The 25,337-nt window shown below is 28.2% G+C and overlaps 1 protein-coding gene and 1 long non-coding RNA gene across 2 annotated transcripts; both read left to right on the top strand.

The window, feature by feature from the left end:
* Positions 1–18,585: 18,585 nt before the first annotated feature.
* Positions 18,586–19,760, top strand: LOC108814570 (NAC domain-containing protein 83). The gene is made up of 3 exons (XM_018587169.2): positions 18,586–18,854; positions 18,948–19,195; positions 19,292–19,760. Exons 1-3 carry the CDS (start codon positions 18,587–18,589, stop codon positions 19,610–19,612), a joined length of 837 nt encoding a protein of 278 aa, XP_018442671.2. The 5' UTR covers position 18,586; the 3' UTR covers positions 19,613–19,760.
* Positions 19,761–20,718: 958 nt separating this feature from the next.
* Positions 20,719–22,107, top strand: LOC108852967 (uncharacterized). Its single transcript, XR_001949636.2, has 4 exons — positions 20,719–21,103; positions 21,184–21,278; positions 21,386–21,498; positions 21,793–22,107. It is a non-coding gene; the product is annotated as an uncharacterized LOC108852967 (long non-coding RNA).
* The last annotated feature ends 3,230 nt before the right edge of the window (positions 22,108–25,337 follow it).

The raw sequence follows: 25,337 nt of genomic DNA, 5'->3' as shown, positions 1-25,337 counted from the left end.
AAAAAGATACATTTTCTACATTTTCAAGACATTAATTAATGAAAAATTGTATATTTCCAAAAATATAATTGTATTTATTAAAATCTTATTGGTTCAAAATTTTGGGGAATTGTTAATTAATAAAAACAATGCATTGGTAACTAAAATTTTATGTTTTTCTTAATAAGTGTGAAAAATCTAAAACATGGATCTTATAGAATCAGAGGGAGTATTATTTTTCTAGCAACATTCAAAAAAATATGAAAATATCATTGATTACACAATTTTCAATAAAACTAAAATTAAAATAAAAAATCAAAACAGCATGTATTTTGAAACATCATCTATTTTGGAATGGAAAGAGTAAAAGAAAAACATGTTTAATTTCTGTAAAATGGTTCATTTTCTTAAGTTTACAAATTGCCATGAACGATTATGAACTTGTGAAAACTATGGTATTACAAAAAGATTACGTCGCTAGTTGATATCAAAGGATTTGCATTTTGTAGTTGTGAATGGTCATATGACTTATGGAATACGTATGGTATGGTGGAGAAGTGGAAGAAAGCACCCGATGAAGATCGATGTTGAACGTGTTTACACATCTCATGTTTTCCTTTTCAAGTAAAGGCAAAGTCTGGTTTGAGCATTTTATACCTTTATGTGACGTGGTGATATATTCAATATTATTTTGTTTGTTTATTCAACAATATATATATTTTTTTAAAACGCACTTAATATTATGTATCTCGACTAATGATCAGTATCATCTGTTACAATCCATTATGTTAATCACTTGTACCGAAACTCAAATCCAGACTTCTACATCATATTTGTTTTCTTTGCTTTCAAACTAATTAATTACTGTGTTTGATTCGATCCAGCATACGAACTAATGAGCTGCATCATCATACATTTTGTAATCATCAGGTACTAATGCGTATTGAATTAGTCATACAGCCATAGAAACTTTCTAATTTCCTTTCCACTTAATATTTTAATTAAGTGTTGAAGTCTACCTAAATCTTAACCAAAACAAATGTATGCAACGAACTAATGAGAACTAGTCTCAACGTAAGACTTTTCATCAACTTTATATATGCACATGTTTATTTATTTATTCCATTGGGCAAAGTCGTCTCAATTTTATTTTGGGCCCTGAATAATATTTGATATATTTAACAATGTAATTAAATATTTTAAATATTTCTATATATAAAAACATGACATGCTCTAAATGTAGATATATATCAAAAAAATAAAGTCTTAAACTATAATTTATATATTTATATTAAAATTATTAATTATTCTTTTATTTGGAGCATGTTTATATATATCCTCCACTTTCACGTATGCACGGTGTCATTAATTAACTTTAACTCTATTACAAAACAAAGTTAGTTAGCCATGCATGAATTAATTTATAGTAGTATCATGTCGACTTGCTCAATCACAAATTTCTGTGCGTACATTTAAACGAATGATTGGCGTGTGTCGATAAGGCAAAGATTATGGGACAAACCTAACCCCAGAGGATATGGACCACATAAAACTTTAAATTTACCAATTCACATTGTTTAGAAATGATTAGGTGGTAGTTCTAAAAAAATGATTAGGTGGCTGCTGTTTTTCTCTCAATCAGGTGTTATCTGATTTTTATTTTTGAGACCGAATGTGTTTATTCGATCGAATTGAGAAAACTTATTTCATTCAAACACCTCAAAAGCAAGAAACATTTGTTGTTAACATTATAGTTATTGTTTGGAAAAAATATAATAGTTATTGCATAACTTAGGACCACCCTATACCGGATTAGGGACACAGCATCGTGACTAATTAATAACTAACCTTCCTATACCGGATTAGGGACACATCATCGTGACTAATTAATAACTAACCTTTGATCCATACGTTCACGCGAATATTATATTTTTTTACATTCACTTTTTATTTGTTTCTCATTTTAAATGTTATATATTTTAGTTGGCTCAACATAATATGAATTGCATATTTATTAAATTTACAAAACATATTTTCCGATGTAAATAGTGATCATAGTATGTGGTGTTTATAATCAGCGGTTGTATCATATATTCCTTATAATCTATTAGTTATATTGAAATGTCTATTGTATAGTAAATAATAATATGCAAAAATTAACTGATTTTACAGTGATAAAATCAATATTACTCTACTGAATTAAATGAGAGTAGAAGCTCTAGATATCTAATCTTCTGAAATATTAGATCAATCTTGTAAACTTAAAATTTTGTATTCAGAACCAAGTTCTAGATATAGAAAAAGAGAATCACAATTGAAGCTGATATATATTAAAACTCTATAGATAAATGCATATAAGTGAAGTAGAGGCCACATGTTAGTTTATCTAGTAAAATCCAATTAGTGTTTATTTTAATTCAGTATTTCAAATCACGAAAATAACTAACGTTTTCAAATGGTTTCACTGTTACGCAGAAATGATTTATACAAAATCAAGAGTGGAAAAAGAAGGATATAAAATGAGAATAAATTGTTAAAAATATAGTGAAGGGACCAAAGTATATGTTAAAATTTCAGTCGAATTTCATAACTCTGCCGTTTGATTATATATATAATGTAGAATTGATTCGTATATAAAATGTGAAAGCATACGTTGATATCTTGTTCGACCATATGTTTCTTGGTACCCAAAGTTCTATAAATCTGGTTATTATTGAAAACAGTTTGTTTGTTTACAGAGAAATAATTTTGTGGCAAACTTATGTTGTTAAAATGGGTGTTATATTTATTTTAAAATGTTTTACAGTATTTGGTTTCAGAGTTGTACTCAAATATTTTAATGTTTTATATTAATATTTTTAGATATTACTAATATATAATTTAATTTGTATATCCTTGTTGATGTATATCTGTATATTCTTGCAAAAAATTTGAAACCATATAATATTATATCTAAAACCACATTTAAGTTCTATGAAATATATATTATATACACTGTATAATATAATAAAATTAATATAAATGTAAATTTAAAAAAAAACTATTGTAATTGTATCTTATCTTAAAATAAAATAAAAATAAAAAAACTTTTGTAAATTAATATCTAAAGTTCCAATATTATTAATTTATAGAGGTTCTATTGTATTTAAATTTTAATTGTATTAAATATATTAAATAGTATTTTTTAAACAAATTACCTAAAAATAAGATGGGTCCAATTTTGTATTTCTGTTTAATAGTATTGGTTTTTTTAATGCTATGCATACATTAATAATAATAATAATAATAATAATAATAATAATAACAATAATAATAATAATAAAAATATTAATAACAAGAAAGGGCTGAAATAGTTGCAGTCTTTCTCATACTGTCAAATAGAGAGCCCAACAAGTCAAAATGGACCTACATTACTTTTTTTTTCTTTGACCTACATTACTTGAATCAAATTCTCTCGTGACACACTTGGACATCAAAAATTCTATCATGACCCTTTCATATTTAGTATTTATTTTTCATTTAAATTTAATTCAAAAAGCATATAAAATAACAAAAAAACCTAAGGACTTCAACATATTTACGGATCCATACCACTCATCCAAACCCAACCGGGCCAACCCATAATCCGACCCATGCCCGACTAGTAACCCGACCCGAACCCATAATTAACCCTAATTTTTTTTTCTTCTTCTTCTTCTTCCTTTTCTCTTCCTCCATGGATGTTTCTTTCCCCTTTAAATAAAATCAAAAAACTTCTTTAGATATTTACTAATTTTCTTTTTCTTATCCAAAACCGGTTAACCCATAGTGCTATTTAACCAATTATGTCTTATTTAAAGTTGAATTTCATCTTTTTCGTATGATATTCATGACAAAGAAAAACGCAGAGTATACTAGTACAACTAGTATGACTCGAACTAGTACAACTTGTACAACTCAAACTAGTACAATTAGTACAACTCGAACTAGTACAACTAATGCAACTCAATTTAATATAACCAGTACAACTAAAACAAATATAACTAATACTAATACATTGAGTACAACGCGTATAACTGGTACACCTACACCTTTATACCTAGTGCAACTTTGTAATTAATATGATAATATTTGGTTTTTACTTCAGCATAAGAATGATGTTAGAAAAGTGGATGATGTAGAACAATTAGACATATTGATCTAACCTTCCCTGCTTGCATGTGTCAAAATACATGAATAATTAGTTTCAAAAATATTTGATTTGAACAATGATTTATTTACAAGTTGTGCTAGTTATACTAGTTGTACTATTTCCGAGAAAATGCATCTTCATATTTTTGCTTCCGAAGCTAAAGATGGTGGATGCAAAGCTTAAAAAAGTTACAGCAGATGAAGATTTAAAAGAATATAGTGCAAACGAATATGATGCATAAGCATTCATGTTTGGCGTTTGTAATATGTAAATAATAATTTAAGTGGTGCAACTGGTTTAAATACGATAGTAGTATTAGTAATTTAATTGTGATAGCAGTTGAGTTGTATTGTTTTAACATTGGGTAATGATCTATTTTGATTTTCCAAAACATAAATTATTCTCAAAATCCATTTGTTTGATTTAAAAATCATGGATTTATCAAAGATTTTTAAATCTAAAAAGATTTGTGTAATAATTGTTAAATAGTTGTAAAAATTCCAAAAAACTAAGAGAAAGTTTTTCCACCACTTACCAATTTAGATACTTGACTGTTGTTTCATACAGAATACAGTGAAACCTCTATAAATTAATAATGTTGGGACTACACCGAAACTTTATTTTTTTATTAATTTATAGAGATTATTAATTTATCGAGATACTAATTGAACCAAAATTTTAATTTGGGACTATGAAATTATATTAATTTATAGAGATATTAATCTATCGATTATTAATTTAAAGAGGTTATACTGTACCCATTTTTTGTCAATTTTTGAAATAACAAAGTTGTAATAGTTGTACTAAAAATAAAATTTTGAATAAAATATTACGTAATAATGTAATTGTCTCGGTTGTACTATTAATATAAGTTTGAATAATATAAAGTTCATCTAAAAATTTATATTGCCTATGTTATTGTTAATTCTGAAGGTTTTATCTGCACATTTATGTGTTTAGGGTAAATTAAGAACAACCTAAATTAAAAGACCAAACAGCAAAAAGAAAACTTGAACTTGAGATTGATCGTTCATCCATTGCGTTAATCGGTGGCGATGGTCTGATTTAAGAACAAAAATCATGAGTTGAAAAATTATGAATAATCATGTATGTTTGGTGTTTGGACTAAGAAAATAATAATCTAAGTGGTACAGTTGGTTTAAATACGGTAGTAGTATTACTAGTTTAATTGTGCTAGAACTTGAATTGTGTTGTTTTAACATTGGATAGTCTATTTTGATTTTGCTAGTAGTATTACTAAGATTTGGTGTTGCTTTTGTCAAACTTAGAACCTGTGTGTTTTATGATTTAGTAGTGAACTTGTATTTGTCATATTTTGGTTGAACTTGATAGGTTTTTGGTATAACTAATACTACCAAGTAAACTATGGAAAAATTACTCTGACGGGTACAACTGGTACAACTAGATAAAAGAAGGTACAACTATTGTTCTTAAAACGTGTTACACATTTAAAACGTGATAAACAACTAAAACATAACAAACTTATTAACAAGTAGTTGTACCAGTATTTTAGTTGTACAATCTAATACATAGTTGTACGAGAATTTTAGTTGTACAAGTTTGTTCATAGTTGTATTTTGGTTGAGAATTTGAATTGTGTAGTTGTACCACATTAAAAACATATATACCTCAGTTGTACAGCCTTTTAATTCTTAAATGCATAGAACCACATACAAAGGAATCATTAGTTGTGCTAAAATATATTATGTGTAAGTTTTCCAAAAATATAGTGAACAAACTAGTAAACAAACCTTTAAAGTATAAGGTAGATCAAAGAAACTTATGTGATTGTCTAATAATTGCAAAAAAAAATTGGTAAAACATCAAATAATTAGGATGGACCACTCTAAGGACATTCCAACTTGTATAGTCTATTGTTATTTAATTATAGAAAGCCAAATAGAGTTTTAAAATGTTATATTTGAAGAAGTTTTACCAGTTGTACTATTATTTCCTTCCTCGTGTATATAATGTAGTTGTACTAGTTTCCCTAGTATTACATCATGTAGTTGTACTAGATGTATCAGTATAAATTAATAATATTGGGACTTTGAAATTTTATTAATTTATAGAGATATTAATTTAGAAAAGTTTCCTTATTTAGATTTCTTATTTTAAAATATTTCTTATTTTAAGATAAGAAAATATATGATTTTGGTGTATAGACATTAATTGTTATTTTTTTAAAAAATAATTTGTCATTTATATTAATTTTATTATATTATTTGGTGTATATAATATATATTCCATAAAACTTAAATGTGGTTTTAGAAAATAAAAATATAATTCTATTGTGAATATAAAACAAACAATGTAATAATATATCCTTACTTATATAAAATACGTATATATGTAAATTATTAATTTATAATTTTAACGAGACCATATATTTACATAGAATTTTTAAAAAATCATTATTTTATTATTTTATTGATTTGTGTCAAATTTTGAACCGGTCCAAGTTGGGACCAGCAACATTTATTAACTTATAAAGATTATTAATTTATCGAGTATTAATTTATAGAGGTTTTATTGTAATCATTTAAGATTTGATTTAGGTGTATATCTTGTATTTATGCGTCCATTGATATATAATAGAGTTTGTAATGAACAATTAAGAGAGCAAAAAAATCATCATATCTCACTATTTTGATTAGTTTAGTATTTGTTTTCAGTTCATTTTAATCAGTTTATAATGCATTTATATGTAAATATTGCATTTGTTTGTTCATTTGCATTTGACAGGTTTAAAATGTACACTTGAGAAATTTGGGACGAAATCTTTAAGTTATTCATGCAAATTATAAAGTCTGTGGCTGATTTGTAAATCATCAAGAGACAAGGGACCATCGTGCAATTTTGAAGAGGTCTGATCTTCTCAATTAAAATCTTTGGGACTAAATCAAGAGGACCAGCCTGCACGTTTTAATAGTTGGGCCACATTCGTGAATAATCAAGAGTTTGAGGGCCTGTTTTGAAAATATTGAAGAAGTCTCCATTGGAGGAGATCGAGCTTGGCTTCAGCACGAACGACAGACGCAGGCTGAGCAGGTCGGATTTCATGGACAAAGGAGTCATAGATCGCCAAGGTGCCGTATTTTTACGGGGTCTTTGCCGCCGGCGAGGGCTGAGCCACTTTCAGGATGGTTCGATCGCGAAGGAGACAAAGTTGGAGGAGCTGGATCCGCCAAGGAAAGCAACGGAGGAAGCTATCACGATGGTTATGACCTGGCGGGCTCAACCGTTGGGAACGAAACGAGCTTGGTGGTAGAACGGGAGGAAGCTATTGCGTCGACGACGACGACTTTAGTTTTCTTTTATTTTTTTTTTATTTTTTTATTTAGGGTATAAAAGTAAATTAATATTTTATGGGTCATATAAACTGACTTGGGTTATAAGAGAATAAAAGAAGAGGGTTATGTCTCATTTGAGAATAATGTCCACATTACTTGACATAATGTGTTTTCCATTCCATCAATAACATTATAATCTCAGCCTCCACAACAATCCTCAAATCTCGAGACAAGAAACTTCACCGAAGTCCTCACACAGGCCCAAGCTAAGCCACATTAAAACATTTTTATTTTCTCTTTAAAAACATAATTTAAAACCCAATCCAATATGGGCCCATATCGAGATGAAATTTAGCTTTTAGTACAAAGTTAAATATAAATATTTTTTGATTAACCCGGGGATATTTAGGACTTCTGAAATGATTCAAACTAATCTTTTAAAATGAAGTACATTCATAGATAAAATTTTTCTAACTATTTAAATGTGCTAAAATCAAGAGTTCATATCTATATAGATGTCCAGAATAATGTGACTTACTTTCCCACAACATGTAAATCAAATCTTAAACATATGGATCAAACCTTAAACATGTTGGTGTCCAAATATTTTTATTTACCATTCTACCACAAATATTTTCTTTTTACCACTCAGACCACAAGAATTTGAAAGTAATCCGAAACGAGAAAATACGTACCAAACTAAAAATAATAATTTTGGTACTATTATTTACTTAGGTTTCCATTAAGTTGAATAGACCAAACGGAAACAATACCATATCAAACTCGACCTTAAACTAAAATGTTTATCTATAATTAGAACAAAATGCATATCTAGTGTAATTTTTTTTTCTATTTCGAGATTTGAGGAAAAAAAAGTAAAAAGGGAGGAAGGTGAAAAGGTGAAAGGTGAAAGAATAACCTTTAATAGGCTGGAATTTGTGTATTTCAAGTTTGGAATAAGCATCAACGAAACAATTTTTTTTTCTTAAAAGCAGAACTATTTTTCTCTTTCCCACAAAAAAGAAGAGAAAGTTGGCACACGAATTGGTAACGGCACACGTGAGAGAATAAATAAAACATCTTTTGATTAGTTTTGAAGTTGTTCAGTCACATGCCATAAAAAGCCATACAATGTTCAAGTCCACACCTAAAGTTATGAAAGTAATCAACTAAAACATATTTCAAAAGTAGTTTCATTCTTCAGGTTGCTTCACCCAAAAGGATCGTATTTCTTTTAGTGGGGTTTTCTTCACCTTCCTATCACTTATTTGCGTACGCAGCTGCAGTACCTTGCTGTGAATACTTACTTAGTTTTCGTTTAGAGATTAATATGAGTAAAGTAATTTGATTTGTTTTTTGTTTCGTGCCCAAGTCTCTTACAAAAAAGAACAGTAACAGTAACAGTAATATTTTGTGTTAACATATAATGACATCATCCTAAATAGTATTTAGGCTTAGTCCATAATCATAGGATTAATTTGTACTAGTACAAACAAAGTCTAATAAAACTCGGCCAATTAAAATATTTCGGTCTAGAAGCTAATGTGTTACATTATAATATGTAGCACTCACACGTTCTCAAATTATCATATACATGAACACACTTATACTATAATTTTGGTCTATCAAAATTTATTTGAGGGCATCAAATCCAGAGTAGAGAGAGGTTTGAAATCACCTAAAGACTTTTCCTCTCTTTTTTGTGTTATAAAGCATTTTAAAGCTTATGTATATATTACATGTATAAGAAATACAAAATACTAATGAAAGTTTCTTTGTGAAAAGAGGTATGCAGCTTTGAGGTTGACAAAGTGTAGCTTCAAAATGAAGAAACTGAGATCATTTTTTTAGATAGAATAAAAGCAAAACCTATCTCCGTTAAACATATTAATTGATATGGAATATAGTCTGTAGTCAACTTCGATACGATTGTAAGTAATGACTTGAAATTTTTAGTAAAGTTATCCGATTTTGGAGAAATCAAATATATGTACCTTATTTGATTCTGGAAGCTAAAATGTTTAAATCCAAGCAGTTTTTTAAACAGTGTATAGATGTACTTTATTCAATCATTTATTTTAAAACTAAGAGGTATGAATACATGGTTTTTTCAACAGGGACATAAAATATAATTATCAGAACACACACATTACATAAACATTTAAAATTTTTGAATCAGAAGAACGAATTATTTTATTAATCTTGTGTATAAATATTTCCGAGAAGAGAATCAATAATCATAAAATAATCATCAAAATCGAATACATTGAATGTCTGCATACTTAGATAGACGTTATACTATACTGGATCGGTCATAGATAGCATATGATTGATTGTGCGTATTGTATGCAGGATTAAGAAATCATTGCATATTTATTATTGTAATGTTGGATTTCTGAACCAGACAGAAAACCCTCCAACTGGGCCGGCAATTTATTTTATACGAACATCATCGCTCGTATGAAAAGTACTAATATCAATATAGCTTTATAATACAATTTTTTTTTTCTTGAGACGTATTTCTTATAACTATGGAAGGTCTAGAGGTTTGATACCAGTTGATAAGAGCTTATCTAACTTAAATGTATATTTTAAATTCAACTATAAGAAAAAAGAGAGGTCAAACACTCAACTATTAGAAAATTGAGTCTAGGACGAAAACATTAGACCAAGGAAGTAGAACCTCAAAATAACGTAGCTAAAGAGGTACTAACCGAGGCGTGTCTATTGCTGGTTGAAAACCTCAAAATAACGTAACCATTAAGCATATATAGGGTTTCAAAATCATTTAGTTATAGTTGCACCCTTTGACGTTTCTCACTTTCTTTCCAACATCTCCACGCAAACTCCGTTGACGCTCTCACACGCATTTTCATATAACACATTCATACGGTACGCCTGAGCTACATATGCAAATTTGAATATTACAACGAAGAAAAAAATCGGAGCCGCAAAATTACGCACGAAATCATAATTTGATATTTCTAAATGTAGAGTTGTAGACCATTGATGACCAAGTCGCAAGTGGGGTGCGTGTGCGTGCTTTTTTTTTCCTTTTACTTGTGGGGATCTCTTATCTATATTTCCTAATTTCCAACTTTTTATTATAACTAAATAAAAGTTATAATGCAGAAGGGCAAGAAATGTATTTCTACTTATTTTCATATTTTCCTATAAATGTTTTTTTTTGTAAACTACCCTATAAATGTTTAGAGGATGTTTTTGTGGGAAATGAAAATGGTTCAACTATTATATACTTTCTATCTTCCTAAAAAGTTAAACTTTCTAATTTTTGTTTGTTTGTATTCTTCGAAATTTATGTATTATTTGGATTTATTTTAAGTACTGTTGGTTTATAGTCATGAAATAAAATAATATGATATTTTCGTATAAATTGTCTTCTTGGAATATAAAAGCAATAGTAATCAGGTTGAGTCCTAGATTCAATCATCCTTTTTATACACCATTTATAAAATGTTTCTAAATCAATCATTTATATAAAAAAATAAAGAAAATTGCGAATAAAATATGTCGTTCAAAATACTAGAGGGCATTTTTAACAATTTGGAAAGGGACCATTCATTGAATGTGATTAGAAAATTTGAGACAAAGAAGATTTGGGAAATCGGGAGAGAGGGAGTGATGAGAGATTGGTTGGTTGCACTGCATTTTCACATTTTTGCATCTTGAGACTTCAATCCGTTGTGGGAGGCTGTCGTTTTGGAATGACGTAGGACCCTTCGCTCTTCTATTCCCCTTCATCAACCTTATTTCTATGGGCTATAATGTCTTTATCAAGCAATGTGTCTTAGTCTCCCGGTCGCCCCTAAGTTTTTGGGAGATTATAAATGTCTATGTAAAAAAAATTACTTTATAAATTTGGGGATCTAAATTTAATTTTAAAGGTTTAAGTCTATATAGAATTCTTCAAATATTTTGAAAGTTGTTGCAAATATTTCATTTAGCATGATTCAGAGTCTATCATATCTCTGTCTCTGAAGACTTCAATCTGATTCCATTGTGTGAGTATTAATATTGGTTAAGTATTTTAAGTTAATGCATTTATTGGTTATTCAAAAAAAAATCTCATCATACATCAAATACAGTGAAATCTCTATAAATAATAATGTTGGGACTATACCAAAATTATATTTTTATTAATTTATAGAGATTATTAATTTATCGAGATACTAATTAAACCAAAAACTCAATTTAGGTTATGAAAAGATTATTAATTTAAAGAGGTTATAATGTATATATATGTATGTATTTAGCAAAAAGAACATGCATGTATAAAACCACACGTACGTAAATAGGTTGCCACTAGATTACAATAACATTTACCACTTATCTTTAGATCTACATAGTGCATGTTATTTACAAAGTACAAGAATAACAAAAAGAAACTATTTTTTTGAATAAAAACTTTCAAATTAAAGATAAACTATGTGTTTTCTTGTACCATGTGCAGTAGAATTTTTTCAAAAATTAATTTATATTTAAAAATAAAGTTTATTAAATATTATAGAGTTTATTACTTTTTACCAATATTTAAAAATAGATTGATTTAGTTGAATATTAAATTAAGATAAAATGATTTTGTTTATTTAGAAATATATTGAATACTATATATGTATATATTTAAATTATAATCTTAGGTAGTATTTTTATCTATTTATATTGTTTAAATATATTAATAAATTTGTATAAAACTAACAAAATGATATAAAATTGCATACTTATCAAAATTTTAAACTAAACAGTATTTATAAAATTTGTAGATAAAAACTAATGACTTTACAATTAGAAATCTAATTTTTTTTTAAAATTATAGCAATTTTTGAAAGCTTTACTAATACAAATTGTATAATTGTAGAAAATAAAATAAAATAATATTTTGAAATTGATAATGTTACATATGAATATATTTATTTTATAGATGATGTATGAGATATTACCATATTTAATATTAAATGTAATGTATTAGTTATTACCATATTCTAAAAAGTTTATCAAAAAAAATAAATCAACATTAAATGAAATAATCTATATCATATTTTTTCGGAAGTCATGTCTTCAATTTTAATAGTCATGTCATATTTTTTGTGAAACTGATTGTATAGATAACATGTGGCAAAATCACTTTTCAAATAATGTATAAAGAACTAGCTTTACCAAGTTTACCGTCCTATTAGTGGATTTCCAGTCTACTCTTACTCATCCTCTATTATGGAGATTTCTCTAGCGAACATTATCATAAACTCCAGATGTTGATCAACTTAGAGCATCTCTAACTCATCTATATCTTTGCCTCTATAATAACATTTAGAGTTAAAATCACTCCAACTCATTTCTAAAATAGAGATTATTATTTTTCCTCTATTATAGAATAAGAAATAACATTCTTCTATATTTTAGAGATCTCTATTTTATAGAAATACATTGGAGTCAAACTATATCTTTATTATAGAATTCTTCTATTTTAGAGGTAAAAATAGAAAAATACATTGGAGATGGTCTAACCACGTTCTCTCCGACTAGTGAATTTGGATGTCCATCTAATTTCAGTATGGTAGGTGATGTGGACGAAGCCGAAAATAAGCCATTGAGCTCACTCGGTTTGACAAGGGGTGGTCGAGGTTACACTCGCTAGCTACTGGTTTCATTTATTTCAGGCCACTCTCTCTTATGCCTAAATGACACTAGGTTAAGATGTACATTATGAAGTATGTTTCATGCAATCTTTTTCTTTCTATAAGGTTTCTAAAACTAAATTAATTCCATGACTGATAAACTCGTTCACGTCGATTATGAAAAACTGTAAATGGTGGGTACATGAGATCTACTTTTTTTTTGTCAATAACATGAGATCTACATTCTTGTTGTTTTTATTGTTGTTATTAGCTGTATGTTTTTTTTTGCTATGTAAAAATACTACAGCTTTCAAAACAGTTTAATAAATACTTCTTAAAAAGACAATAAAACATGAACAAAAAGGATATAGATGATGTAGCTTTTGTAAGACTAATTAAATTATTTAAAGACTGGTAGAAAACAAATGCTGTAAATATATTGTAGATTTTAAATTTTGAAATAAAACTAAATCATGATTGGTTAAGATTAGTGATTTAAAGATATTTAATATTTTTCTTTTGAAACTTACATATTTAATAAAAAAAATTTAACATTAAAACAAAATATAATAACTAATTTCCGAGTCATTTGATATTGTACTGTGTATGGTAAAATAACCTAAGCACATATATAATTAAGTATATTCTCCAACATTTCATTTACAAGCACTGCTTTCGTAAATGTAAACATTTTTAAGCATTGTTTGTATAATTGTATCGACCATAATATTAATATAAACTGCTAACCAAACCGCACTAGCGCCTCAGATCAACCGATTAAGAGAGCAGCTGTAAAAACTAAAATGAGCCAAGATCAATATATGTTGATGAACAAGGAAAAAAAATAACAATAACGACATAACGTATAAAATACAAGTAGACTTGTGTATATATAAATATATATACGTTATTCTCGTGAATCTCATATTCATCGTCGAGAACGACGGGTTGTGCAAGACTATATATGTTATTCTATTCGAGTAAAACTAAAAGTGTGGAAGTTATCGTTTTAACTTTTAATACAAAGCGACGAAGATATCCTTAATAACCATGATATATATAATATTATAACTGTATATATTTTGTTAATCCTTGGTCTTAATAGAGAGGTAACTTGTAGTGTCGATAGTGAATATTATTATACCGACAATAACGTCACGCCTTTGTTATTTTAAAGATAGCATATATTTGGACGAAATCGATACATTTATCTTATATAATTATAAATAAAAATTTCATGTGATCTAATAGACTAATACAAACAGGAAGGTTGACAACGGGATTGGAGGAACTTACAGCACACTGTCAGCTTCACGGACCCCTTGACATCGATTTCCTTTTAGTTTATCTATATCTACATGAATTAGTTTTAATCATTAAACTAAAATTTTATATGTAATTTAATTTTATAAGTAATTTTGTAACTTGTCCTTGATTTACATCTCATATACTATATGCATATAAGTTACACATGGATATTGTTGTTTCACTGGTCTGTGTATAGACAGTTCATGGTCCACACACTATTATTTATCAAGTTGGTGTTTGAATTTATATACATATATATAGAAATTGTTCTTTCAATTTGCTAGAAATCATTGACTTTCCTGAGATATTTCAGATGTTTATATCAGATACTAAGAGTTCCATAATTTCTTCTTTTGTAGTGGTCTGAGTTGTCAATATTAATTAATAAGATTCCTATGTCTATCATTTAGCCAAGGGGCATAGGCTATATTAGTATTCAATTATGTAAAACTCTTCAAGACTAGAAACCATAGTTAATTTAATTTCCGTGTATTGATAAATAAGCGCACCCACAACATAAATGGAAAACCGGAATATATCAAGTAATTCATAATCATTTAGTATATACTATTTATTTATAAAGATAAACTACAGATTGACTCGCACACATCCGTGCAGATGCTAACTTTTACATTTTTATAAAAAATTATATATTTTTTATGACTAATATTATATATTTATATGTGCCATAATATAATTAAATTTATAAATATTTTTAGATTTTTATACGTCATATTTCAATATTTTTAGATTTCTATACATCATAATCGAACCCGAATCAAATAGTTGGTTACGTTTGATTATTTGGTTATATTATGTTAAGTTTAATTTGAATTCAAAATCTGAATCAGTTAATATTGTTTTTTTTTTTTTTTGAATAACCCGGTGTATCCTGGCATCCACCGAAGTAGATCCAGACTAGCGGCGAGTGTCCGTATCAGCCTACATTATCGGCCGGAGTACGCCTCGGTCACCGGACGCTGGGGGAGCCCAGATTTTAAATTTAACCCCCAGTGGCCAGCGGGATTCGAACCCGGGTCCGTATTGGGGCCGAAGCTCCCTCAAGACCACTAGGCCGTCCTCGCTTGGTTAGTTAATATTGTTACTTTTGATATAAATATTCGAACCGACCTCAGATGCATTAGTTTTTGGATATCTCTGATTTCTATCTATTAAAATTGAATTCATGTGGATTTAGAAAGACCCAATTCAAAACCCACATGAAAATTTTATAATACCCGAATAAAAGTTAGTTTTAAAACTTTAAAAACTAATACCCAAAAAAATAACTCGTAGGTAAACATGTACAATGTCTATGTTTAACTGGTTATTTAAACAAATAAAAAATAATTTGTTAGCCATTTTGATTTCTTGTCACAAATAGAATAATTTCATTCAAATATATTGAATTATAATTGTTAATATGCAAAATAAATGATGTCAAATATCAGTGTAAATATAATTAATGAAGTAATTAATATTTAAAAGTAAAAGAATGAATGTAAAAGATAAAATAAAAAATTGAAAACAAACAAGTTTTGTTTTGTAATTCAGTAATAAGTAATATCAATTTATTTAGTAAAGATAATAAATGAAGTGGTTAGAATGGATTAGAAATATAATGAAAATCTGTAAAAATATTACTTAAAATAGGCAAGTATTATTTCGTACTGCTATCTATGTTTCCAAACAATCTTCTCTATTAAAAGAAAATTACCGTTTTTATATACCATTAAAAAATTACAATAGGTCAATTTCCTTAATTACATTAGTTTTATTAATTACATAAATCTACTGAATATATAGGATTTCTTAAAATCTTAATAATTATAAAGATATTAAATTACAAATCTGTTGAGAAAAATCTAACAAAATCTTACAAAAGATTTTAGATATTTTAAATTAATAAATTAAATAATTTCGTTATTAGTAATATAGTATTAATATAATTAATTTTAAATAAAAAATTATTATATACAAAATAAAATTATATGCTATTTTAAAATTTTATAATTATTGTCTATATTATATTAAAATAGAAGTAATATATGAATGAAAAATGAAATGATATTAAATTGGTAAATTAACATTTTAAGAAAATACTTTCATTTAATTAAAAGATAAAGTTGTATTCACCATTTAAAAAGATAAAATATTAATCACCGTATGAAAGGAATAAATTTTTTAAATTATGTAATAACTTTATATAAAAAAATAAAAATTTATAGTATATGTTAAACTTTTAAATCTACAACTATATATTATCTATTTATTTATTTTAAAGTTACAACAATATATTATCTAAAAATGATTAAATACAAATTAAATATAATAGAATATAGCTAACATTTATTTATATGCTATTTACAAAATAGGGAAATATGCTATTTGAAATCTTTAATTTTTCAATTCATTTAAGATACTAAAAAATATTATAAATTTAGTGTTTATTTTTAATTATGACAAAATATGTTGAAAAAGTTATATATAATCTCATCAGAATTTTCAGCTTTTATATAAAATAATGTATTAGTTTAGTTTAAAAAACTATAATGATCATATAAAATTTTAAGTTTAAAGTTATAAAAACGAAAATTTATCCGGCACGAACCTCAAAGTCTAGTTCTCATTTATACTGATATACATATTTCTAAATAGTTATCATTTATACTTTCGTTTTAATAATATAAATTTACGTAATATTTCGATAGATATTAGATTATATAACGAAAAGGAGAAATAGTTGCGTTAGTGACCAGGGGTAGAGGCAAACATCTCTTGTGCCCCCCTACTTTTTTTTGTTTTCTATTAAATAATTTAAGTGTATTTGATTAAATATTATATATTTTATGAAAAATATGAAAAGTGCCTCCATTCTATTTATATTTTTGATACTTTTAACATCGTGTCCCAACTTTAAATGTGTCTAGATCCGTCCCTGTTAGTCACGAACTCTAACCACAAATTTCAATCCACACAGCACTGAGGGAAGTCACTTAGAGGGACAATGGAGAAAATATATGATATATTTTGATTTCACTCGTCTTATTCGTCCATAGACGACTACTCATCAGTATCCATGGTCTGATATTTAAGGTTTATTTTTCAACATCAGACTATACACAAAAGCATATCCTTCATAAAATCCTTACTTGGATTATTATTTTTCAACGGGTATGGCATGTTATTTTTGTGTGGGTCAAGATAAGGCATGTTATAGGTTATATTATATATGATTGTAGTTAAACATGTGGATGGATAATGAACTTGCATGTATTAACGTGTTGAACATTGTAAAAACATTATCGAGTTCGAGAAGCCTTGCCCAAAGTACTTAAAAACCAGAGGCTTGCGAATTTGTCCCCCTCTCATAACCACCAGACGAGTCCCCACATTTCCCCTCCCTCCTCTCATTTTACACAAATTTATTCAGATAATCATCATAAAATATCGGTGGAGTTTGTATTTTGTTTTGTTTAAAATTTTGAATCTCAAAAGGGGTATGTATACGTGCAAACGCAGAGGGCATCTGCGGCTGTCAGCATGACATAAGATGACCTCATCACCGCTTTAGCCGCGACTGGCCTGAACGGACCCGCCTTCGCTACTAAGAAGTTAAGAACCCTGCTCGGACTCCTTAAAGCCGAAAGCATGTATATGATGATAGTGCTCTTTGATCGCTATATAAAAAGAATACCTCGTCTAAACCCAACAAGCGAATCAGAGAATGGACGTCTTATTAATTAGGTTGGTAAATGTGTGTAGTAGAAAAAGAATATTACCACCTCCCACGTTAATTTGTTGGAGTGTCTGATAACGCTATAATTTAAAAAAAAAATTAAAAAAATGGAGTTGTTGTTTTAATAAAGTAGTCCTTTTCAAATTACATGTACAATTATTTATAGAAAAAAAGTTAATGTTTGAAGAGTTTACACTTTACAGAGGAAAGATACAAAAAAGGAGAGGAGGTAGATACCGACTAGAAATAATAATAATTGAGAAGACAGAAGATATAGTAATGCATATTATAAAAATGAAAAGATAGATTTATGCAAATGGCGTCAAAAGGAAGAAGATTGAGTATGGTTTACGCAAAACAAAAAAAAAAATTGAAATTAAGAAAATTAATAAAGAAAAGGAGTTGTTCATATCGTCTTCTACCTTATATAAACATACCATCCATGTTTCCCTCTTCATACACCGCACTCTGTCTTCTTCTTCCCTCTCTCTCTCTCTCTCTCATTTATCTCTCCATTTTGTTTGGAACTATGGATAAGGTTAAACTCGTAAAGAATGGTGTTATGAGATTGCCACCTGGATTCAGATTTCATCCCACTGATGAAGAGCTTGTGGTTCAGTATCTCAAGAGAAAAGTCTTGTGTTCTCCATTACCAGCTTCCATCATTCCTGACTTTGATGTTTGCAGAGCTGATCCTTGGGACTTGCCCGGTTGGTTTTCTGAATTCTTGCTAAAATTTTAGATTTTCTTGAGTTCGAACCGGCGACCTTGTAGACTTATTGAACACTCTCTATATGTACTAGGCAATTTGGAGAAGGAGAGGTACTTCTTCAGCACAAGGGAAGCTAAGTACCCAAATGGGAACCGGTCTAATAGAGCAACGGGTTCGGGTTATTGGAAAGCTACCGGTATTGATAAACGGGTAGTGACCTCTAGAGGAAATCAAATCGTTGGTTTGAAGAAAACACTCGTTTTCTACAAAGGCAAACCACCTCATGGCTCAAGAACCGATTGGATCATGCACGAATATCGTCTATCTTCTTCCCCACCGGTACAAATTTCTCTCTTTTTGAATTTCCGGTTTAATATTCGGTTTCCTCCACCATTCAGTTCCACTAAAATTTTAGATTCCATGTTCTCTCTGCAGAGTTCAATGGGTCCTACTCAGAACTGGGTTCTTTGTCGTATCTTCCTTAAAAAGAGAGCTGGTAACAAGAGCGACGACGACGACGGAGATAACCGGAGTATTAGATATGATAATGACCAAATTGAAATAATTACCACGAACCAAACCGAAGATAAAACTAAACCAATCTTCTTCGACTTCATGAGAAAAGAAAGGACCACAGACTTGAACCTTTTACCTAGCTCTCCTTCTTCCGACCACGCTTCAAGTGGACTCACGACGGAGCTCTTCTCTTCTGATGAAGAGACCAGTAGTTGCAATAGTTTCAGAAGAAATCTTTAATTTAATATTAATGTTGACTATCTTTAATAACTGTTATAATAATCAATACTATTAAAACAGAAGACCCTTTTTTGAGGTGTCCTTCTGTTTCAATAGTATTTACAATTCTTTGCCACTAGAATATTTTAAAGCTATGGTTTTCATTTAATTCTGTATTTTCTAAAATTTTTTTTCAATTTCCTTTAATCTGTACAACAGAAAATCTTTTATTTAAAAAAGAATATCTACGTTAGATTAACTAAGTCTCTCCAAACTTATAATTACGTTGAACCTTCTATTGGTAAAACACTGATTCTCATTTTTTAGACCGTATATGTACCAAATCTTTGTATATCTATAATAATGTTCCATGGACACCCAAGGTTCAACGTTTGTTAGATCCTGCAAATGAAAATTAAAACAATGCATTCTGTTAAAATCAGTGTATTGACCATTCATCACTTCCGATCAATATTTTGGTTACAAACATTTGCACAAGAAAATATACATGTTTCATTGTTCAAAATCATAAATATCTATTCTTTTTAAATTTTTGATTTGTTATTATTTATTTTTAAGAAGATAAATTTAATCAAAAGAATAAACTTATACATAGTAAATACAGATGATTAGAATCCTCGATGGATTAAGCGATGTGCAATATATCCGACCAAATTAGAGGATTTGCAAAGATTTTTCAAATAAATAACCAAAAATATAAACCACTAAATCCACAGTTAAAAATTTGGCAAATAAACTAGATTTCCGGAAGTTCCGTGCATAGCCATATAGAATATGCTATCATAAATACCAATCTTTTTCCAAATCAATAACAATTAATATTAAATAAAAATAAATAAATAAATAAACTAGATTTTCGGAAGTTGCTTAAATAACAATACTGAATATACTAAATAATAAAACCTGGCCGATATGTATATTTTCATATCCTTAAAATATCAATAACAACCAATCAAAACAACAAACCGCAGAATTTGGAAACTTAAATCTATATTATAATAAATACGAAAATCTGAGTTTATGTAGCTTGAATAAACTTATTCGTAAGATATATGATTTTAATAAACTCAGGGCTTCTATTCTCTAACAGAATTAAACTGTGGAATATCCTACACACACTAGCTTTTTATTTTCCTATATATACAGTTTATTTGCCTCAAAGTAAACACAAGGATTTCAGAACATTTCTCCAATAATGTCTTCCAAAAAAAATTGTGTACCTTGATGAGATTATGTCATTGAAAACAACTTGGTTGATTGAAGGCAAAGTCATCGACACCTGCAAACAAAAAAATGTCGATCTTGGTGAGACTTCAGAGATAATATTTGCAGACAAAAGGTAATACTGAGCATTTTTAAGTTTGCAGTTTAAGTTTGACCATAACTATTGGTACTGGTGTAGATCATTTTTAAGTTTGCAGTTTATATTTGACCATAACTATTGGGAATGGATATGAGTTTAAAAACTGAATTCACCTTATGAAATATCAGGTAACAATTATGTATTCCCAATTTCACCATATTTATTTTAAAATCAATTATATTAATTTTAATATTTTTGTTAAACGTAGACATCGTTGGATAAGCCATAGATGTTGGAGAGCTTCAGATTCTACAATCGAATGGAAATGAGTTTAAAAATCGAGTTCATCTTAAGAAACACCAGGTAAACAATTCTGTATTCTATATTTTAAACCGTGAATTTTTCACATTATTTTGTCCAATGATCAATTCTAGCAGTAATTGACTAAAATTTTGACTTATTGTTTATAGTGATGTGCGCATTCCATGTTGTTTGTGAGGGAAGTTTGCTGAAGAAATGAAATCACATAGAGAAGAAGCACAATTTGGAGTGGTTGTGTGTTTGCTAAAATCGGGTCATTTAGGTACAATTTATATACATTTATTTGTGTTCAATTTTAATTGTGATGACTATTTTTTTTGTTTAGTTAATATCCAAATATCAAATGCTTATCATTCCTCAAAAATGGTGGTCAACCCTATCATAAAGGAAGCAGAGGAATTAAAAGATAATTTTTAGAAAACCTTTCTCATATCTTTTATACGTGAAATATTTCACTATTTCATAGACTGGCTGATCAATTATTTATATTTTTGGGTCCAATGGAATGTCATTTACAAACTAATTAACGATGATTCTATAATTATTGTTTCTGCAGCTAACTCTGAGATTCAATAGAAAGTTGACACTTGGGAAGAATGTGAGGAAAAAAACATGGCATTTTGTATCACAAACCATTAGTTAATAAGCTATTGTGTTCGTTGATTTTTTTTTAGTTTGTACGAGAGATCAATAAGAAACATATGTAACATTTGATTTACCTTAAAGGATCGGATTAAGTACTTCGGTCGTCCTCTTCTTCTCTACCAAAGATGATCGACATTTGAGAGAGCGTTTGTTGTTTATTTTTGTTGTTCAGTATGGCAGTATACTGAAGTATAAAAAATAGTGTATTTGCCAGATAATTTGATGGGTTTGAGCCTAATGTTTTAATAAATAAAAAAGAAAAGGCCTTAACAGAAAACCTTAAGTAATATATAATCAATTAAATAATTGTATTTTTTGTATATATTAATTTTTTTTGTTTACCCAAGTGTAAATTAAGTCAAAATTTATCTACATATGATAAAAAGTAACAATCAAAAAATATAAATTTAGGAAAACAGAATTCGAAAATAAGATTTAGAAACTAAGACACAGAATATTAACTTCATAGATCCTTCGAAGAGAAAAAAAAGTTGTTAAGGAAACGTTTTTTTAGAATCAAAGACAAAAACCTTTGGAGTTTTGATATGTTGAATACCAAATCAAACGATCCTCACCAATATCTTTATATGAATGCATCAGATCGGTTTCGATTTCATTAGATCTATGAATTTTAGGTCATTCGAGAGGACATGCAAAACAAATCGAAATCCAAAAAAAAATATGTAAAGCAAACGAAATTTTCATGTCTATCAAAGATGAAGAAAATAGAGAGTGACATACCTTGGAGATGACGATGAGTCGTTTCGTGAAGACCACATTTTGTTTCTTCAATCGCCATAGTAGACTGTATTTCATTTTTTATTAATTCGATTGCATGTGGGTGAAATCGAGATGGAGATGGAATTTGGTGATGGCATGGTGTTCTTCTCTGTCAAAGCTGAGCTCTTCTCCGTCGAAGTTTACTGGTATATTGGTGGAAGTGTGAAGCAAAGGTAACGTGAAAAAGAGAGAGACTGGGTCAACGTTGAATCTGAGTTACAAGTTAGAACTTGCCAGAGAGAGAGAGGAGAACCAGATTATGGGTAGGTTAACTATTGGTTTAAAATAATTTATGGTTTACCTCGGTCTAAAATAATTTATAATAGAATTGATTACAATTATTTTTTTTAAACGAAAACATTTATCCGGATCATAGTAGTGAATATCTTATTTAATATTAAAAATTACGTACAATTTAAATTAATAGTATAGATAGATCATAGTAATTAATATGTAGTTTAAAAAAACAAATACATTTTTACCTGACAATAGTAGTTAACATTAATCTAATAAGATTAAAAGAAACATTATTTTTTTTTGTAATCTATTACTTTCAAATTTCACATTACATATATTAAATATCTATTATATTAAAACACCAGTGTGATCCATTGATAAAAGTAGGATCCACAATTATTTCAACAATACATGTATCCATAATTTTCGAAAGTAACCACCACTATTAATTTTCTAAAGTAACCACCACTCCTTAATAGTTTGAGCATATCCTTTTTTCTAAAGTAACAAAACTTAAGTAACCACCACATCATAATCACAGCGAGTATGTAGCGAACCTCTATTTATATTTAGTTTCTTTTTTTTTTTACAATTTGTTTCTTACGATCCACTTTTAACACACTTTCTAAAATCTGAAATTCACAAACTTAATCTAATTCAGAAAGTACTTTTAAGCATGGAACTCACGACTTTGGCTGAAATTATGTGTAATATTATGTGTAATAGTGATGTAACTATAATTATATACGAAATTAAATAACTCCAAATTTATGAAAAAACATTTTTTTATTATTTAATCTATCTATTTAATTACTGTTTTATTACTAAACAAAATTATAGGGTTTGTTATGTTTTTTTTAAAATTACTGTTTGAAGATAAAGTACCATATTAATGTGTTAAAAAGCTATGAAACAAATGTATAGTTTAATTAACAATATAACAAATTCAATACAATTGTCAAAATACTTTACTAACCATTTTTCTAAAAACAAATTAAAAAATATGATCAAAGATAACACAAATATGATTACAAAAAATATACAAAAATCATCTATTCCATTAAATTCATATCGTACAAAATATGATTATACAAACACACAAACATTTAAATTATATTAGGCAAAAAATATTTTTTTAAAAATATACCCGCCCTCAAGAGGGCGGGTCAATATCTAGTTTTATATTAATACGATTCTGCTTCTTTTTTCATTTTACTTGAAAACGAGTCACTGTTCTTTGTTTCATATCATATATATTTTCCTAAAACATATATTTCGTGAACTATTGAATTGCATGAAAAATGTATCAATTTTATTACACTTCTTTTTTTTTTTTTTTTTTGCTAAAAATTATTACACTTCTTGTCCCGAACGATCCACCTATTGCAGTAAATATGCGTTTATAAGTTATTATACAATTTTTTAGTGTATGTTATTTACTTGGAGATACTACCACAAACGGAAAGTATATATACATTTGAAATAAAGATGAAGAAGCAATAGCTTATTATACGTTGTTTAGGTCCATGACAATCCAATGCATAATTTTAATTAAAATTTATAGTGGATCTCGTTATTATTAATCACATAAATTTGTATTATTATTATGAAATATGAATGTCGGAACTATTACGGTTGGAGTAATTTCCTCTCTGCACGTGTGACCGTGAAATTACTAATATGTTTGTGTCTCTGTGTGTATAACTATTTAGGTGCATTTTTAATTGTTTGAGGGCATAAGTGTATTATGTAAGTATGATTACATATATGCATGGAGGATTACAACTAAAAAGGGTAACACGGAGAGGCTGTCAAAGAGAGCCTTTTTGTCAAAAGTGCAGAAACCGTAATAAGAGTGTGATGAGTAGTTATCCCTTTTAATGTCAAAAAGGTCATAATTATTCGGTGGAAACTACACAATTATAGAATTACTCATTTCAAACTGAGATCCTAAGGAAAAAAAAACTATTTGTTGTTTACAATGATGTAAACTGATTTCACATAAGGTCCCCACTTATAAAAATGCTTTAGTTTAGGTTTAATCTTTCCCTAACTTGTAAGTGGTAGGTTAATTTTTTTTTCGGGTGGGGGTGGAGGGTTTCATGTTATTTAAATTTATTACGTGCTATGTTTTAAATAAGACTAAATTATATGAACAATATTAGCTCACTGAATTTAAAGGGCATTGAGGCAAGTAAATAACTACGGTACATATAACCTTTTATAATGATCCAATTAAAAAATAACATTGTCTTGTGAGATCAAATGTTTTTAGCTGTGATGTTCACGAGTTCATCGAGTTACAATTTGGCAAACTCAATCTTAAATCAAAAAACAATTAAAGGTACCCTACCTTCTACCGAATGCGTATTTTACTATGATTGAAAAAAAAAGAGTTGAAAATTTTCCCTTTTTTGTTGTTGTATATATAACGACAAT

The sequence above is a fragment of the Raphanus sativus genome, chromosome 7, assembly GCF_000801105.2.
Source record: "Raphanus sativus cultivar WK10039 chromosome 7, ASM80110v3, whole genome shotgun sequence".
Classification (NCBI taxonomy): Eukaryota; Viridiplantae; Streptophyta; class Magnoliopsida; order Brassicales; family Brassicaceae; genus Raphanus; species Raphanus sativus.
Note: the sequence above shows the minus strand (reverse complement) of the source record. Positions and strands in the feature narration are given on the sequence as shown.

Bases quoted from the DNA above. Each gene is read 5' to 3' on its own strand.
- LOC108814570 (XM_018587169.2), top strand. From the start codon at position 18,587: ATGTTTCCCTCTTCATACACCGCACTCTGTCTTCTTCTTCCCTCTCTC. The intron at 18,855-18,947 runs GTTGGTTTTCTG...TATATGTACTAG, and splicing joins TGATCCTTGGGACTTGCCCG to GCAATTTGGAGAAGGAGAGG. The intron at 19,196-19,291 runs GTACAAATTTCT...TTCTCTCTGCAG, and splicing joins GTCTATCTTCTTCCCCACCG to AGTTCAATGGGTCCTACTCA.